The 17490-nt window shown below is 46.2% G+C and overlaps 1 protein-coding gene across 3 annotated transcripts in view; it reads right to left on the bottom strand.

The window, feature by feature from the left end:
* GRAMD4 (GRAM domain containing 4) overlaps positions 1-17490 on the bottom strand; it is a 112043-nt gene that overhangs the window by 11150 nt on the left and 83403 nt on the right. For all 3 annotated transcript variants that reach the window (XM_075064975.1, XM_032768928.2, XM_032768926.2), the window contains 3 exons: positions 5487-5530; positions 5274-5383; positions 2789-2943 (listed from right to left, as the gene is read on the bottom strand). In XM_075064975.1, the coding sequence (XP_074921076.1) occupies positions 2789-2943; positions 5274-5383; positions 5487-5530 (309 nt within the window). The remainder of the gene's footprint in view (positions 1-2788; positions 2944-5273; positions 5384-5486; positions 5531-17490) is intronic.

The raw sequence follows: 17490 nt of genomic DNA, 5'->3' as shown, positions 1-17490 counted from the left end.
GACATCTGCAAAACTGCTTAAGTCCTGATGCCACTGAACTGCTCTGCATCCTAGCCCAGGTGGGAGTCTCAAATGAGGCATTCCCTCTCCTAGTTCACCTGCAGGACCCAATCTAGTGGGCCTGCTCAGAGCATAGGCCATACACAAAAGACAGCCGGGGGTGCACATATCAGGAATTTTTGTGGCTAGCTGCGGGGTGTATGATTATAACCAGTAGCCCAATGGTTTGGAGTAGTCCCCCAGCGTACGCAACACAAGTTCAAATCCCCACTCAGCCAGATTTGGAGCAAGAAATTGAACCTGATTCTCCTACATCCCAGGTGAGAACTCTAACCACTGGGCTACTGGCTATAGGGGACCCCCGCCCCCTTGTTTTTTTGCCAGAATGGGCTGACCTGGCTTAGGTGCCTAACTCAAGGAGAGGATTCATAGCTGGGAATCCTGAGTGCAGGGAGTCACCTCCCTCTGCCCCAGAGTTAGGTGCCTAATTCCCTTTGAGGGGTGGGACTTGGTATTTCCTACTGGCTAACTTAGGTGGCTCCTCACTCAGTGTTCTGACTTCTGAGAATCCCTTTCTAAGGTGCTTAACTCTCCCCATGCATTCTAAAGGGAACTCGGGCAGCTAAGTAAGGGCTCTGACTTCTGTTTGCCAGCAGGGCACCTAAGAGTTAGGTACTGTAAGTCCTATGGCCTTTGTGGATCTAGCCCAAAGCCTGAATTCTGACACGGCAGTGCACAGCTGAATTTGGAAAGCTTTCTTGCACTTTATTTTCTTGTATCTTGACTGGTAGAACAACTCATAGTTCTACAGGCTGGCGTATCTCACAGAAATTGCATATCAAGAGCTCCATTCTCATTCTCACCACAAATATGCATCACCAGCTGGGTAATGCACACATGCCTGACATGTTTGTGCAGGATCGAGCCCTTAATCTGTACAGAGACAATCCTGGGAACAGCTGACTACCCTCTGCTGCTTCTGATTTCTCTGTAAGTTTGTGGCACTCTCAGTATTTTGCCCTACAAGATGAAAAAATTCAAGATGAATGAGATCTGTAACTGAAACTGAATCAAGTTTTACAAAAGAGCTAAGCAGACATGGGCTATTTATTATCTTGCCTTTAGGGTTACTGTAGTACAATGATGCCTCGGTGGAAAAGGATAGGAAAGAATAAAAAGGCTGTACAGTGCAAGTCTTATGCTCACAGTACTTTGACCGTACTATGTCCTCATTCTCAGCTCCTTGCTTAAGGAGCAAGCAGCTGGTTTAATGTTAGCACTACTTTTAAAAACAGAGCATGAGTCCTCCTGTCAGAGATTCAGAAAAGTCTTGAGTCATGAACACTTATCCGCATTTATGGATTGTGTGAAGAGTAGATGGGTTTGGGATAAAGTTGGCTACCACGTTTGGTTTCATTCAGTAATTTTACAGACTGGATCCACAGCCAGGTCTGTTAAACCTGACAATGCCTCTCTCTACTGAGTGCTAGTGGTTAATTTAGAAACCAGACACTATCAAAGTGGGGAAAACGGGGCTGGAGGGGAGGAATCATATCTATTGGAAAATACTGTACTTTTAGAAAGCTAGTATTTTAAAAATCTTTCAGATAACAGAAGAGATATACTGTCCTTTAAAGGTTGATTATAGTCCTATAAATCAGTGGTTCTCAATCTGTGGTCCGTGGATCCCTGAGGGTCTGCAGACTATGTTTAAGGGATCAGTGAAAGGTTGTCATTACCACAGAAAAACGGTGGTCCGCAGACCCAGAGGTTCGCAAATTATATTTAAGATTTCCAAAGGGGCCTTCCCTCTATTTGAAATATTTTAGGGTCTGCAAATGAAAACAGGTTGAGAACCACTGATATAAATGATTGTCAAAGTACTCAGATATTACGGTAAGGGCACTACGTCTATGTCTATCTAGCTCTACAGCATGCAAGTATTCCTTGTAAGTACATTTAGTCTTCAGCAAAGTTTTACTGTTGTGAACACTGCCAAGCTCAAAGATGTGGAAAAGCATGTTGCATTCCAACCTGCTTCATGCATCAGCAAAGTTATTGTTTCTTATTCCAAAACGTGTAGTGCTAGTAATGGTGTACAAAGCGGAATGAGATTGCAGTTTATATTAACAGTACATGTATAGTTTTAAAAACATTAACAACTCTTATTAAATGGTTAATCAATTGTTAAAGCCCAAAATGTTGACGGCTCTTTATGACCATGGGTTTATACTCATTTACCATGTTTTTTACTGAAGCACTTATAATCATCTCTGTCAGATATGTCTAACAGTCTTACAACCATCTATTAATCATTTATTAAAGGAAACTATTAAACTTAAACTATTTATTATCATATGGGTACTTTTAAGTGTCACAGTGATTCTTTATCTGGGTAAACCAGATAGCACATTGAATATTCATTTCTGGCATATGGTGAAAAAAAACTTGCTTTTACTTGTTACGTAAGCAAATTTGTGATGGAAATACAGACTAATATGGATACCCAGATCTTATTTTTAGTAATTTTTCTGGTTATAAAAACATTGAAACACTTTTTTTTTTTTTAAACTAAAAGAAAAATTCTTTGTCCACCAAAAATCAAGTCACTTTATGAATATTGGGACCCTAGATTTAAAAATAAAGACACATCAGACTGCCATTGAAGTGTGAACACTGAAATTAGGTTTAACAATTATCCCTCCCTCAATGTGCTCTAGTCACTGGAAACAAAAACAAAAAAAAAGTGGACTTTGCCAGATATGTAAAAACATGAAACTTTACTTACCCGTCTTGACACTGTAGCATTAGACCTTTCTTTGAGTTGAGGATCTGTAGGCAAATTTGTCCAGATGATATAAGGAGTATCATACTTAGCTCGAAGTCTTGGACATCGTTTGAAGATAAAATCAATAAGGAAAAACTTAATTCCAGCATAAAGTCCTGAACAATTGAAAAAAATCTGTTTTTAGCAAACACAGTAACTGGCATTAAGATTGTCAGATTTTCCATCACTTTTCCATTAAAGTCCATCAATAAACCATATTTTTGCAATTATATTTCTAATCAATACAGTATAAAAAATATAGCACACCCACATATGCTCTCGTCTCACAAAAGGAATTCAACTGGAGAACGTGAGAGCTACAACTGCATGATCTCTGCAGCTATAATTTTGGTTTCTTTGCATAAGTTTAGTATTTAATGCTGAGAAGCACTAAAAAAATTCAAATATCCATCCGCTGTTTTCAGAACAAAACTGAGAAACATGAGAGATGCCCTTTTGCCTCTTCTTCTATTAAAATGGTAATCTCCTCTAATAATCTAAATGATAACACAGAGCTCTTGGACAGTTGATTATATCTTCTTATCTTACACAAAAGATCCTCTTCCTTTATGCTAGGTTACTGAACGTATTTTCAAACCTCTAATCTCTTAACAGGGACTAATGATTTTAAAAGGAGCCTTCAGAGTGAATGAAATCTCATTCTGAAAGCCATTGGGAAAAAAATTCCAGCCACCATATAAAGTGATCCAATATGTGTAGTAGGTGCCTAATCTAGTGTAGCAATTTAAAGTCAATGCCACATCTAAAATATTATCTATAGTTTAAGAACTGCACACATGACAGTCACAAGCTTCATTACAGAGACATGGTAGCAGGGGTGCTGGAACAATTTGGATAGTGGGGGAACTGAGAGCCATTGAACCAAACTGTGAAGCTTGTATATGATGGAAACCACTTCAAGCCGGGTGGGGGGAAGGGAGGGCAGCACCCCTAACACTCCTAATTCCAGCACTTGTGCATGGTGGGTACTCCTAGTTCACAGTGCATGGTTACACAGAAGAGGCTTTTCTCTCCTGATTTCTCATTTCAAAACCACACCCCTCACCTCACCCTACCCACCCACCCACACACTTCAGAAGCATAGCATACTGAAAGCAGCAGCCAAAACGCATCCTTGGCCACTGCTCCCACAGCCTTCCTTCCTATTCAATCCCTCTACTGGCCACCCCTGGCCAAACCAATCTAATATAAGAAGGGACAAATGTAAAGGGACAACTTTGCCCCCACTGTTATTGTTCATTATGTCCTTGTTCTACCAACGATGTCACTGCTCTTTCATTTTTTTCCAACCATTCTCAGCTTCATTACTTCTTCCCTGCTGCCCGCCATGCCTCATACTTACATCCCAGGTTGGCACTGTTTTATATACTTCCTGAAAATCTGAGAGGCCTTCAAACTCTAACCCTGTGTTTTTCAAACCGTGGGTCGCGCATGCAAGGCGCTGGGTCGCCTTGCTCTGGTCAGCACCACCGACTGGGACATTAAAAGTCCTATCGGCAGTGCTGCCCAGCTAAGGAAGGCTAGTGCCTACCTTTTCTGACACCGCGCTGCACCCTGGAAGCGGCCAGCAGCGGATCCAGCTTCTAGGCAGGGGCCATGGGGCTTTGCGTGCTGCCCCCACCCCGAGCACTGGCTCTGCATTCCCAATGGCCAGAAACTGGCCAACGGGAGCTGTGGGGGTGGGATGAGGAGAGTCCGATGCCTATGGGAGAGAGTTGCACCTCTGCCTAGGAACTGGACCTGTTGATGGCCGCATCTGTGGTGTCAGGACAGGCAGGAAGCCTGCCTGTGCACCCAGGTTGCGCCACTGATCAGGAGCCACCGGAGTTAAGTCCGTGCCACAACCCTACGTCCCAAACCCCTGCCCCAGCCCTAACCCCCCCACAAACCCAGAAGCCCTTCCTGTACCCCAACCCCCCATTCCTGGACCGACCCCAGAGATTGCATCCCCAGCCCAGAGTCCTGACCCTCTCCCACACCCCAACCCTCTGCCCCCACTCCTGAGCCCCTCCCCCACAAACCTCTCATCCCATGATCTGTTGGGTCATGGGCATCAATTTTTTTCAACTGGGTCCCCAGAAAAAAAGTTTGAAAACCACTGCTCTAACCCATGTCAATGGTACATCACCACCATGCCTATTCTGTACATGCTCCCCACTTCCCAAAGTTACCATTCACTAGGTCTCCTGGTACACTGCCTATTCTGTCTTTTAGATTGTGCACCTCATGGGGCAGGGATTGTGCCTTTATTCTGTGCATCTTACACAGTGCCAAGAACAATGCTGATGCTTTCGTAAATATGGTGCTTTAATGTATGGACTTAAGTTTTGAAGGAAGGATGACAAAGGTCTTTCAAGAAACAAATTCTAAGATGTAAAGAGCTATGTCTATCCTGTGATATAAACATTATATATGTAATTTTTACCCATTGCAAGCCCTATAATCCTGTAGGGAAAGAAGCAGGATGCAATAAAAGCTGCCCATAGAACAATATATAGCTTCTGTGTTGTTTCTGGCTGGACCCACATGAACAAGCTGTAAACACAAAACAGAAATAATTGTTACAGTATTTTATTTTCGGCTTGTTAGAGGTTGTTCAAATGGTTTATTTAGGAAAAAAAGAAAAATATAAACCTACTTCTTGATTTTTTCCAATATGTCTGCCATTTTGCCAAATAGGTTCTGCATTAAAAGCAAGAGACAGTTAATTTACAATATACATTTTGCCTGCAGATAACTGAAACTGGTGGAAAGCGAAGTTATTTTCTATGTTAAGTGAATCTTGAAAGCCAACCACTTAGTTTCTCCTGGCTTTAGTTAAAAATCTAGAGAATTATGAAATATGCGCTATTAACAACATGCACGTTTTCCCTTTAAAATTTATTTAATCAGCATTCAGGGGATTTCCATTTTGCTGTATACCTTGTTCTGCAATTTCTGACCTATTTATCACTGGTTATTTAAAGTAAGTGAAAGGAATTGCTTAACTTTATTGTTATGGCTGGAAAAATGTGTGTATCCTGGTGGCAGTTTTAAATGAAATCAATGGAGAAGTCAAAAGAAACTATGTAAGTAGACAACACAGCGGATCTGAACTAGTAGGTTTTGGATGGGACTGGAATTTTGGGAAGTGTTTATTATATTATATAACACAGGAACTGGAAGAAAGACACCAAACTTCAACTTGATGCAGTAGGGGAGAAAGTGGGAAACAGGGCAGAGGCATTAGTTTTAGCTGGGGATTGGTCCTGCTTTGAGCAGGGAGTTGGACTAGATGACTTCCTGAGGGTCCTTCCAACCCTGATATTCTATGATTCAAGATATTATGAGAAAAACAATGAGCCACAAAAGTTATCTTAGCAGCCCTGTTTTGTACAGAACAGAGGGGTTGATGTAGGTGTCAGGTAGATCAGGGGAAGTCGCTGGAGATGATGAGGCATGAATGTGAATTTTAGTTGTCAGACCATAGCGGTGTGGGTGAAAAGGTAGTAGAATTTGGACACTGCCTGAAAGGTGTTGGCAGAGGAGGAGGGAGTTGATGATTCCCTTCAGGCTTAAGATACATGACAGACGGTAGTGTGTTCAACAATCACAGAGAATGCGGTGAGCAGAGAGGGTGCAAGATGAAAGATAAGGAGTTCAGGTATTATCAGTTAAAGATGATGGCAAGACATTTAGGAGGAAATATCAGACTGCCTAAATGAAGCTGCACGTCCGTGTCATCTCAGGACTACAATACTGCAACATGGGTCTAACATCTTGGGATCACTAGTTACAGTTAAATAAAGCTAGTGCAGAATGCAGCAGCTCACTTATTAATCAAGTTTTCGTAAAGATCACATTGCACCAAAGGAGCCCAGAACAGAGCGTGGATGCATATTAACTACTAGGTGGCATTTAATGTGTTGGTTTAAGTCATTAACCTTTCCCAGAAGGCCATCTATTTCCAGCCTTTTTTTTTAAATAAATAAAGGATGGTGGTTGAAGATGGTGGGCACTTATAGGGAGTTATTATTTTACTATTCTGGGCTAATATTATTGGCCTGGATGGCCAGGAAGTTCACTTATGGCAATTTGTATGCTGGATTTTATTTCTTTTGTGACAGACCCAGACCAGTGGGGTACAGGTGTCTGGTAGAGGGCAAATATACTGATCACTGGATGAGTAGTTTTCTGTTCCCTGAGTGACCAGAGCAGGGGCTGCACTACAGTCATCAGGAACCTGCTAGAACCAATTCAGGCAGACAGGCTGATTAGATCACCTGCAGCCAATCAAGGCAGGCTAATCAGGCCACCTGGGTTTAAAAAGGAGCTCACTCCAGTCAGACAGGGAGGAGCCAGAGGAGGAAATGTGCATGTGAGGTAGCTGGCGAGGCAGAGGCACAAGGAGCGGAGAGTGCAGGAAGGTGTGCTGCTGTAGATTCTCAGAGGAGTACTAAGACATTATCAGACACCAGAGAGGCGCAGGTCTGCATACGGTCGACTGATAAAGAAAGTGTGTTTGGAGGCGCCCCATGGCCATGGGGAAGTAGCCAGGAGTCGCTGTAGCTGTCCATCGCGCAGCAGTTACAAGAGGCCACTATAGAAGCTGCAGACCCACAGGGCGCCTGGGCTTCAACCCGGAGTAGTGAGGGCGGGCCGGCAGGTTCCCCCCAAACCTCCCCACCCTTGATTCAGACATAGGGGTTATATCGTACGCTGGGAGGCTAATGATCCAACTGTGTGTGAGCAATCGTGACAAGTAGCAGGACCCCCACCGGTTTAGAGAGAGGAACTTTGTTATGGTGTCGGGGGATTTGGTGGCACAGAGCAGCCAGCAGGAGGGTGATTTTTTTTTTTTTTTTTTTTTTTTTTAAAAGGTAAAGGAGGGTTATTTCTTTTTTCACCACAATGGATGACCTAGTACGGGCATTGATACAAGCTACAGCAGCCGAGCAGGAGGCTACCCATGTCCAGGCAGCCGCCCAACAGGAGGCAGTACGGCTGCAGGAAGAAACTAATCGCCTGCTGATGGACCAGGCTTCTCAAGACCGAGCTATGTTGCCAGAACTGGTAAACCAGGTAAAGACCCTTACAGAGCTGAATCGCGGCCATGATGGGACGCAGATCATACGGGCCAGCCATTGGCTGCAGAAAATGAAGCGGGAGGATCTTGTGGAGGCATACCTTCTGGCCTTTGAGAGGACAGCCCTACGGGAGGCCTGGCCTCGAGATCAGTGGTCTGGCATCCTTGCCCCATTCTTGTGTGGGGAGGCCCAGAAGGCTTACTATGATCTGCCTGAAGAGGCTGCAGCAGACTGCGCCCAGCTGAAAGCAGAGATCTTGGCCAGATCTGGGATAACGACCACAGTGCGGGCCCAACGGTATCATGAGTGGAGGTTCCAGGAAAACAAAACCCCGCGGTCTCAATTGTATGACCTCATCCATCTCACACAATAGTGGTTGCTAATGGAATCCCAGAGTCTGGAAGAGATACTAGAGGTTCTGGTCATTGACCGATACATGAGGGGACTACCACCAGACCTTCGTGCCTGGGTAAGCCAGAATGAACCCTCCACCTATGATGAGGTTGTTGCACTGGTAGAGAGGCGAAGGACGGCGAGGGAGCTGACCCAACCAGTTAAGGAAGGGGCACCCCAGGTTAAACTAGCAGCACCAAGCTCTAGAGCTCAGGTGACTGGGCCACCAGGAGGGCCCAGGTGGAAAAGGAGAGGGGTTGAAGGCCCACCAGAGGCCACAAAGAGTTGGAGCACGGAGGGAGAAGAGGATCATGCTGTTAGATTGCCCAAACCAAGAGACTGAGGAATGCCTAGGGCTCCATACAGATGTTATGCCTGCGGGGAGTGGGGACATACGACTGCACAGCGTCCCAATGCTGAGGAGCCAGTACAGTGTAACCTGGGCAACTGGGCAGACCCATGCTCCCTAATCCACCTTGTGGGGGTCTCACTAACCTCACATTTGTACACCAGACCAGTGAAACTAAATGAGGTAGAGACTAAGGCACTGGTTGATTCGGGGAGTGCTTTCACGCTTGTCTCGGGGAAGCTCGTCAAGTGTAGTCAGCTGCTGTGGGCTAAGCGTACAGGGATAACACGCATCTATGGGACAGTTGGTTATTACCCCACCATCCCAGTAAAAATTGAGATTCAGGGGAACTCTACTGAGGTAGCAGCAGGTGTAGTCCCTAAACTCCCATACCCAGTGCTTATAGGGAGGGACTTCCCAGGGTTTAGAAACTTACTCCAACGCAGTAGGAGGATTGGAGAAAGAGGCGAACCCTGAAGTTAGTGAGGCATTTTCACAGTAGACTGTCAACCCCTAGTCTTCTCTGAAATATCCCCAGATTATTTTCCATCCACAGGGTTTCCAGACAGGTAGAAAGTCAAAAGGGAAAGGAGGGCAGTCTAAGGCCTTGGAACCCGAATACTGACCCAAAGCCCAGAGGGTCAAGCTCTCGTAGGGTAGGCGGACCCAAGCAGCTGAAAAGGAGGCCACCAGAGGGAGAAGCACCCGAAGTCTGACCCCCACCCTAACCACGCTTCTGAACCAGTAGAGGCCAACAGAGACTGGGCCCTAGAATCTTGGGCAGATTAGCCCGGGAAGAGGAAATTTTGGATGCGGACCAAGGCTTGAAGACCCAAGGTACGACAACATTAGGTTAAGGAGGTGACTGAATAGATGGGTCCCCGTGGAAGGGAAAACCCAGGGACCAGGACCCTATTTCATAATGAAGGGGGAGAATCTCTTATGTACCAGGTTGCACCAGTACAACGGGCAGAAGGTACAGCAGATTCCGAGGACCTCAAAAACACCAGAATGCTGGTATTTAAGTCTTGCTCATAGTCATCTTTTTGGGGGCATTTGGGGTAGAGAAGACCTGGCACGAGTCCTACAACGGTTCTTCTGGACCCGGAGTACATGAAGCAGTGCTGAGGTACTGTGCGTCCTGCCCGGAGTGTCAGCTGCACAGTCCCCTGTCCCCACCTGAGGGCACCTTTAGTACCCCTTCCCATCATAGAAAGTCCCCTTTGAGCGAATAGCCAATGACCTAGTGGGGACCCTGGAGAAAGACGGCTTCAGGGCCACCAATATATACTTGTTGTTTGGACTATGCCCCAAACCCCTGCCCCAGCCTACCCCCCCACAAAACAGAGCCCTTTCCTTGTACCAACCCCCCCATTCCTGGACGACCCCGGATTGCTATTCCCAGCCCAGAGTCCTGACCCTCTCCCACACCCCAACCCTTCTGCCCCCACTTCCTGAGCCCCTCCCCCCAAACCTCTCATCCATGATCTGTTGGGTCAATGGGCATCAATTTTTTTCAACTGGGTCGCCAGAAAAAGTTTGAAACCATGCTCTAACCCATGTCAATGGTACATCACCACCATGCCTAATTCTGTACATGCTCCCCATTCCCAAAGTTAACCATTCAACTAGGTCTCCTTGCGTTACACTGCCTATTTCTGTCTTTAGATTGTGCACCTCATGGGGCAGGATTGGCCTTTATTTCTTTTTGGTGCATCTTAACACGCTGCCAAGAACCATGCTTGATGCTTTCGTAAATATGGTGCTTTAATGTATGGACTTAGTTTTTGAAGGAGGATGGACAAAAGTTCTTTCAAGAAACAATTCTAGATGTAAGAGCTATGTCTTATTCCTGTGATTATCAAACTTATATATGTAATTTTTACCATTGCAAGCCCTAATCCTGTAGGGAAAGAAGCAGGATTGCAAATAAAAAGCTGCCACGTTTAGAACAATATATAGCTTCTGTGTTGTTTCTGCTGGACCCACATGGAAACATGCTTAAACACAAAAACAGAAATAATTGTTACAGTAATTTTTATTTTTTCGGCTTGTTAGAGGTTGTTCAATGTTTTTATTAGGAAAAAAGAAAATATAAAACCTACTTCTTGATTTTTTCCAATATGTTGCCTTTTGCCAAATATGGTTCTGCATTTTAAAAGCTAAAGAGACAGTTAATTTACAATATACATTTTGCCTGCAGTATAAACTGAAACTGGTGGGAAATCGAAGTTATTTTCTATGTTAAGTGAATCTTGAAAAGCAAACCATTAGTTTCTCCTGGCTTTAGTTAAAAATCTAGAGAATTATGAAATATGCGCTATTAACACATGCATCGTTTTCCTTTAAAATTTATTAATCAGCATTCAGGGATTTCATTTTTCTGTATACCTTGTTTCTGCCAAATTTCTGACCTTTTATCCACTGCGTTATTTAAAGTAAGTTGAAAAGGAATTTGCTTAATTTTATTGTTTGCTTGCGAAATGTGTGTATCCTGGTGTGCAGTTTTAAATGAAAATCAATGGAGTAAGTCAAGAAACTATGTAGTTAGACAAAACCAGCGGATCTGAATCTAGCTTAGGTTTTGGATGGGACTGAATTTTGGGAAGTTTATTATATTATTTAACACAGGAAACTGGAAGAAGACACCAAACTTCACTTGATCGCAGTTAGGGGATGAAAGTGGGAAACAGTGGCAGAGCATTAGTTTAGCTGGGATTGGTTCCTGCTTGAGCAGGGAGTTGGACTAGTATATTCTCTGAGGGTCCTTCCAAACCTGATTTCTATTGATTCAAATTTTATGAGAAAACAATGAGCCACAAATTATCTTAAGCAGCCCTGTTTTGTACAGAACAGAGGGTGTTGATGTAGGTGTCAGTTAGATTCAGGGGAAGTCGCTGGAGATGATGAGGCATGAATGTGAATTTTAGTTGGTCAGACCATAGCGGTGTGGTGTGAAAGGTAGTGAATTTTGGACACTGCCTGGAAAGGTGTTGGGCAAGAGGAGGGGGAGTTGATGAATTCCCTTCAGGCTTAAGATTACATGACAGACGTAGTGTGTTCAACAATCACAAGAGAATGCGGTGAGCAGATGAGGGTGGCAAGATGGAAAGATAAGGAGTGTCAGTATTATCAGTCTAAAGCTGGATTGGCAAAGACATTTAGGAGGAAATATCAGACTGCCTTAAAATGAACGCACGTCCGTGTCATCTAGGAACACAATACTGCAACATTTGTGGTCTAACATCTTGGGATCACTAGTTACAGTTAAATAAGCTAGTTGCAGAATGCAGCAGCTCACTTTTTAATCAAGTTTTGTTAAAATTCACTTGTCACCAAAGTAGCCAGAACAGAGCGTGGATGCATTTAACTACTAGGTGGCATTTAATGTGTTGGTTAAGTCATTAACCTTTCCCAAGAAGGCCATCTATTCCAGCCTTTTTTTTTTTAAATAAATAAAGGATGGTGGTTTGAAGATGGTGAGGCACTAGAGGGGTTATTATTTTACTATTCTGGGCTAATATTATTGCTGGATGGCAGGAAGTTTCACTTTTATGGCAATTTGTTATGTGGATTTTTTTTTGTGACAGACCCAGACCAGTGGGGTACAGGAGTTGGTAGAGGGAAATATACTCTGATCATGGATGAGTAGTTTTTGTTCCCTGAGTGACCAGAGCAGGGGGCTGCCACTACAGTCATCAGGAAACCTGCTGAACCCAATTCAGGCAGGACAGGCTGATTTAGATTTCACCTGCAGCCAATCAAGGCAGGCTAATCAGGCCACCTGGCGTTCTTAAAAAGGAGCTCACTTCCAGTCAGACAGGGAGGAGCCAGGGAGGAGGGAAGTGCATGTGAGTAGCTGGCGAGCAAGAGGCACAAGGGAGCGGAGAGTGCAGAACGGTGTGCTGCTTGTAGATTTAAGGAGTACATAGCATTATCAGACACCAGGAGGGAGGTCCTGTAGGTGACGATAAAGAAGGTGTTTGGTAGGCATGGCCATGCGGGAAGTAGTCAGTGAGTTGTAGCTGTCATGCAGCAGTTACAAGAGGCACTATAGACAGCTGCAATCCCACAGGGCCCTGGCTTCAACCCGGAGTAGTGAGGGCGGGGCCCGGGGATTCCCCCCAAACCTCCCCACTCCTTGATTCAGACATAAGGCGAGTTAATCTAGACTGTGGGGAGATCACTGTGTGTGAGCAAATCTGCACAAGAGCAGGACCCCCAGGTAGAGAAGGAACTTTGTTCACAACTGGTGTCGGGGATTTGGTTGTGCACAGAGCAGCCAGCAGGGGGTGATTTTTTTTTTTTTTTTTTTTTTTTTAAAAGGTAAGGAGGGTTTATTTCTTTTTTCACCACAATGGATGACTAGTACGGGCATTGATAAAGCTCTACAGCAGCCGAGCAGGAGGCTACCCTGTCCAGGCAGCCGCCCCAACAGGAGGCAGTACGGCTGCAGGAAGAACTAATCGCCTGCTGATGGACCAGCTTCTCAAGACCGAGCTTGTTGCCAGGAACTGGCTAAACCAGGTAAAGACCCCTTACAGAGCTGATCGCTGGCCATTGATGGATCGCGATCATTACGGGCCAGCCATGCTGCAGAAAATGAAGCGGTGAGGATCTTTGTTGGAGGCATACCTTCTGGCCTTTGAGAGGACAGCCCTTACGGAGGCCTGGCCTCGAGATCAGTGGTCTGGCATCTTTTGCCCCTTCTTTGTGTGGGAAGAGAAGACACACAGAAGAAGACTTACTTGATCTGCCTTGAAGAGGCCTGCCGCAGACTGCGCCCAGCTTGAAGCAGAGATCTTGGCAGATCTGGGATAACGACCACAGTGCGGGACCAACTATCATGAGGATGCCAGGAAAACCAAAAACCCCGCTGTTCAATTGTATGACCTCAATCCATCTCACACAATAGTGGTTGCTAATGGAATCCCAGAGTCTGGAAGAGATACTAGAGGTTTCTGCGTCATGACCGATTACATTAGGGGATCTTTACCACCAGACTTGTGGCCGGGTAAGCCAGAATGAACCCTCCACCTATGATGAGGTGGCTGTTAGAGATTGCGTAAGGACGGCGATGGGAGCTGACCAACCATAAGGAAGGGGCACCCAGTGTTAAACTAGCAGCACCAAGGCTCTAGAGCTCAGGTGACTGGTGCCACCAGAGGGCCAGGTGGAAAAGGACGATGGCGGTTTGAGGCCCACCAGAGGCCACAAATGTTGGAGCACGGAGGGAGAAGAGGATCATTGCTGTTAGTTGCCCAAACCAAGAGATGGGAATGACCAGCTCCATACAGATGTTTATGCCTGCGGGAGTGGGACATTACGGACTGCACACGTCCAATCGAGAGCCAGTACAGTTTTGACTGGGCACTGGATACCATGCTCCCTAGATTCCACCTGGGGGGGTCTCACTAAAACCTCACATTGTTACACCAGCCCAGTGAAACTAAATAGCGGTAGAGGTCTAAGCACTGGGTTTGATTCGGGGAGTGCTTTCACGCTTGTCTCGGGAAGGCTCGTCAAGTGTAGTCAGCTGCTGTGGGCTAAGCGTACAGGGATATACGCATCTTATGGCGACAGTTGTTATACCCACCATCCCAGTAAAAATTGAGATTCGGAACTTACTGAGTAGCAGCAGGTGTAGTCCCTAAACTCCCATTACCCAGTGCTTACTAGGGAGGGACTTCCCAGGGTTTTGAGAAACTTACTTCCCAGTAGAAGGATTGGGGAAAAGGGAACCTGAAGTTAGTGAGGCATCCACAGTTAGACTGTCAACCTCAGTCTTCTTGAATGAATATCCCCAGATTTATTCCATTCAGACAGGTAGGAAAGTCAAAGGAAGGAGGGCAGCTAAGGCCTTGGGAACCCAATACTGACTTCAAAGCCAGCTGGGGTTTGCTCTCTGTTGGTAAGTGGACTGAGCAGCTGAAAAGGAGGCACCCAGGATGGGAGAGCACCCAAGTTGACCCCATCTACGCTTCTGAACCAGTAGAGGCAATAGAGACTGGGCCCCTAGATCTTGTTGCAGAGATGGCAGATTAGCCCCGGGAGAGGAAATTTTCGATGGGACCAGGCTGAAGACCCAAGGTACAACAACATTAGGAAGAAGTTGACTGAAATAAATGGGGTCCCCGTGGAAAGGAAAAACCAGGGACCAGGACCCTACTTCATAATGAAGAAGAATCTCCTATACCGGGTTACACAAGTACAGGGGCAGAAGGTACAGCAGATCCTAGTACCTCAAAAACACCAGAACGCTGTATTAAGTCTTGCTCATAGTCATCTTTTTGGAGGGCATTTGAGGGTAGAGAAGACCCTGGCACGAGTCGTGTTCTGGGCCAGAAGAACTGTCGTAGATGAAGAAGTGCGAAGGTACTGTGCGTCCTGCCCGGAGTGTCAGCTGCACAGTCCCCGTCCCACCTGAGGGCACCTTTAGAACTCCTTCCCATCATAGAGGTCCCCTTTGAGCGAATGGCCATGGATCTAGTGGGACCCCTGGAAAAGACGGCTCGGGGCCACCAATATATACTTGTTGTTTTTGGACAATGCTACTCACTACCCAGAAGCCGTCCCCCTGCGGAACACAGCCTCTAAAACAATAGCCAAAGAGCTGGTGGGGATCTTTGCCCGAGTGGGGCTACCAAAGGAGATATTAACAGACCAAGGAACCCCATTTATGTCAAAGCTAATGAAGGACCTCTGTCTCTGCTCCATATACACACCTGAGAAGTTCTGTCTACCATCCGCAGACTGATGGGTTGGTAGAAAGGTTTAACCGAACCCTCAAGACTATGATACGGTAGGCGGTAAGTCGGGACGGGAAGGATTGGGACACCCTACTACCCTATCTTATGTTCGCTATCTGGGAGGTACCTCAGGCCTCAACTGGGTTTTCCCCCTTCGAGTTATTATACAGGCATGTCCCCCGTGGCATACGAGATATCGCCAAAGAGATCTGGGAAGAGGAACCCAACGAGGGGAGAAATATAATAGAACATGTAATACAGATGCGAGACCGGATAGCCCGAGTCACTTCTATTGTACGGGAACATTTGGAAAAGACACAGGAGGCCCAGAGAACCCACTACAATCGCCAGGCAAAAGTCCGACAGTTCCAACCAGGGCATCGGGTCATGGTGTTGGTACCCACAGCAGAAAGCAAGCTTCTGGCCCAATGGCAGGGACCCTATGAGGTGGTTGAACCCGTGGGGGAAGTAAGCTACAAGGTGCAGCAGCCAGGACACCGAAAACAAGAACAGATTTATCACATCAACCTTCTGAAACCCTGGCATGCACAAGAGGCGTGCATAACTGTCCAAAAAGACCTAACTCGGGAAAACAAGCCTTCTAAACAAGTGAGAGTGTCTCCCCATTTAACACCAGACCAGAAGAATGAGGTGTCTGAGATGATCTTCCGGAACCAAGATGTGTTCTCAACAAAACCGGGTCGAACAACCGAGACATATCACCACATCGTCATGAACCCTGGGGCCAGAACAACAATGAGGCCCTATCGGGTGCCAGCGGCCAAAAGGGAGGAAATAAAAGCAGAAGTAAAAATAATGCTTGAGTTGGGGATCATCGAAGAATCCCACAGACAGTGCTCCAGCCCAATTGTGCTGATGCCCAAACCTGATGGCACCACAAGGTTTTGCAACGACTTCCGGCGACTAAACGAAGTATCTCAGTTTGACGCATACCCCATACCTCGCATAGACACGGTAGTGAACCGTCTGGGTAATGCCCGGTATTTGACTACTCTAGACTTGACAAAGGCGTACTGGCAGATTCCCCTTGCAGAAGATGCAAAGGAAAAGACTGTGTTCTCTACATCAGAGCGTCTTTTTCAATATACTGTCCTCCTTTTGGACTACAGGGGGCCCCAGCAACTTTCCAGCGCCTCATGGACAAGCTATTACGCCCGCATAACAGTTATGCTGCTGCCTACTTGGACGATGTGGTCATTCATACCCCAGACTGGGAAACCCACCTAGAGAAGGTGGAGGCAGTCCTTGATACCTTCAGGCAAGCTGGCCTTACAGCAAACCCTGCCAAGTGCGCTGTAGGGTTTACAGAGGCCACATATCTTGGCTACATTGTGGGAAAAGGTCTGATAAAACCCCAAGTGAACCAGTTGGAGGGCATCCAAAATTGGCCCCAACCACGTCGCAAGAAACAAGTCCAGGCATTCCTAGGTGTAGTAGGGTATTACTGACAATTTATCTCCCACTTTGCCACAAGAGCAAGCCTCGACAGACCTAGTGAAAGCCCGTGGATCTGATCTGGTGAGATGGTCTGATGCAGCAGAGGAAGCATTCACAGACCTACGGACTGCCCTCTGCAGTAACCCCGTACTGATAGCCCCTCGTTTCACCAAGGAATTTATCCTGCAGACAGATGCATCAGAAGTAGGCTTGGGGGCCGTTCTATCACAGATGGTCGGGGAGGAGGAACACCCAATTCTCTACCTCAGTAAGAAACTCCTTCTGAGGGAACAAAAACATGCAGTGGTGGAGAGAGTGTGCCTCGCCGTAAAATGGGCCATGGAAGCATTGCGCTACTACTTGCTCGGGTGCAGATTTGTCCTCGTGACCGATCATGCCCCTCTTCAATGGTTACAGCGGAACAAAGAGAACACCACAAGAGTGACCAGGTGGTTCTTATCCCTCCAACTTTTCCAGTTCTATGTGCAACACAGAGCAGGGAGCCGTCATGGCAATGCCGATGCCTTGTCACGTGTGCACTGCCTGGCTTCCGAAGCTGCCCAACCCCTTGATGTTGAGCAGGGGGGAGGGATATGTGACAGACCCAGACCAGTGGGGTACAGAGGT

The sequence above is a fragment of the Chelonoidis abingdonii genome, chromosome 1 (assembly GCF_003597395.2).
Source record: "Chelonoidis abingdonii isolate Lonesome George chromosome 1, CheloAbing_2.0, whole genome shotgun sequence".
NCBI lineage: Eukaryota > Metazoa > Chordata > Testudines > Testudinidae > Chelonoidis > Chelonoidis abingdonii.
This window is presented reverse-complemented; position numbering and strand designations above follow the sequence as displayed.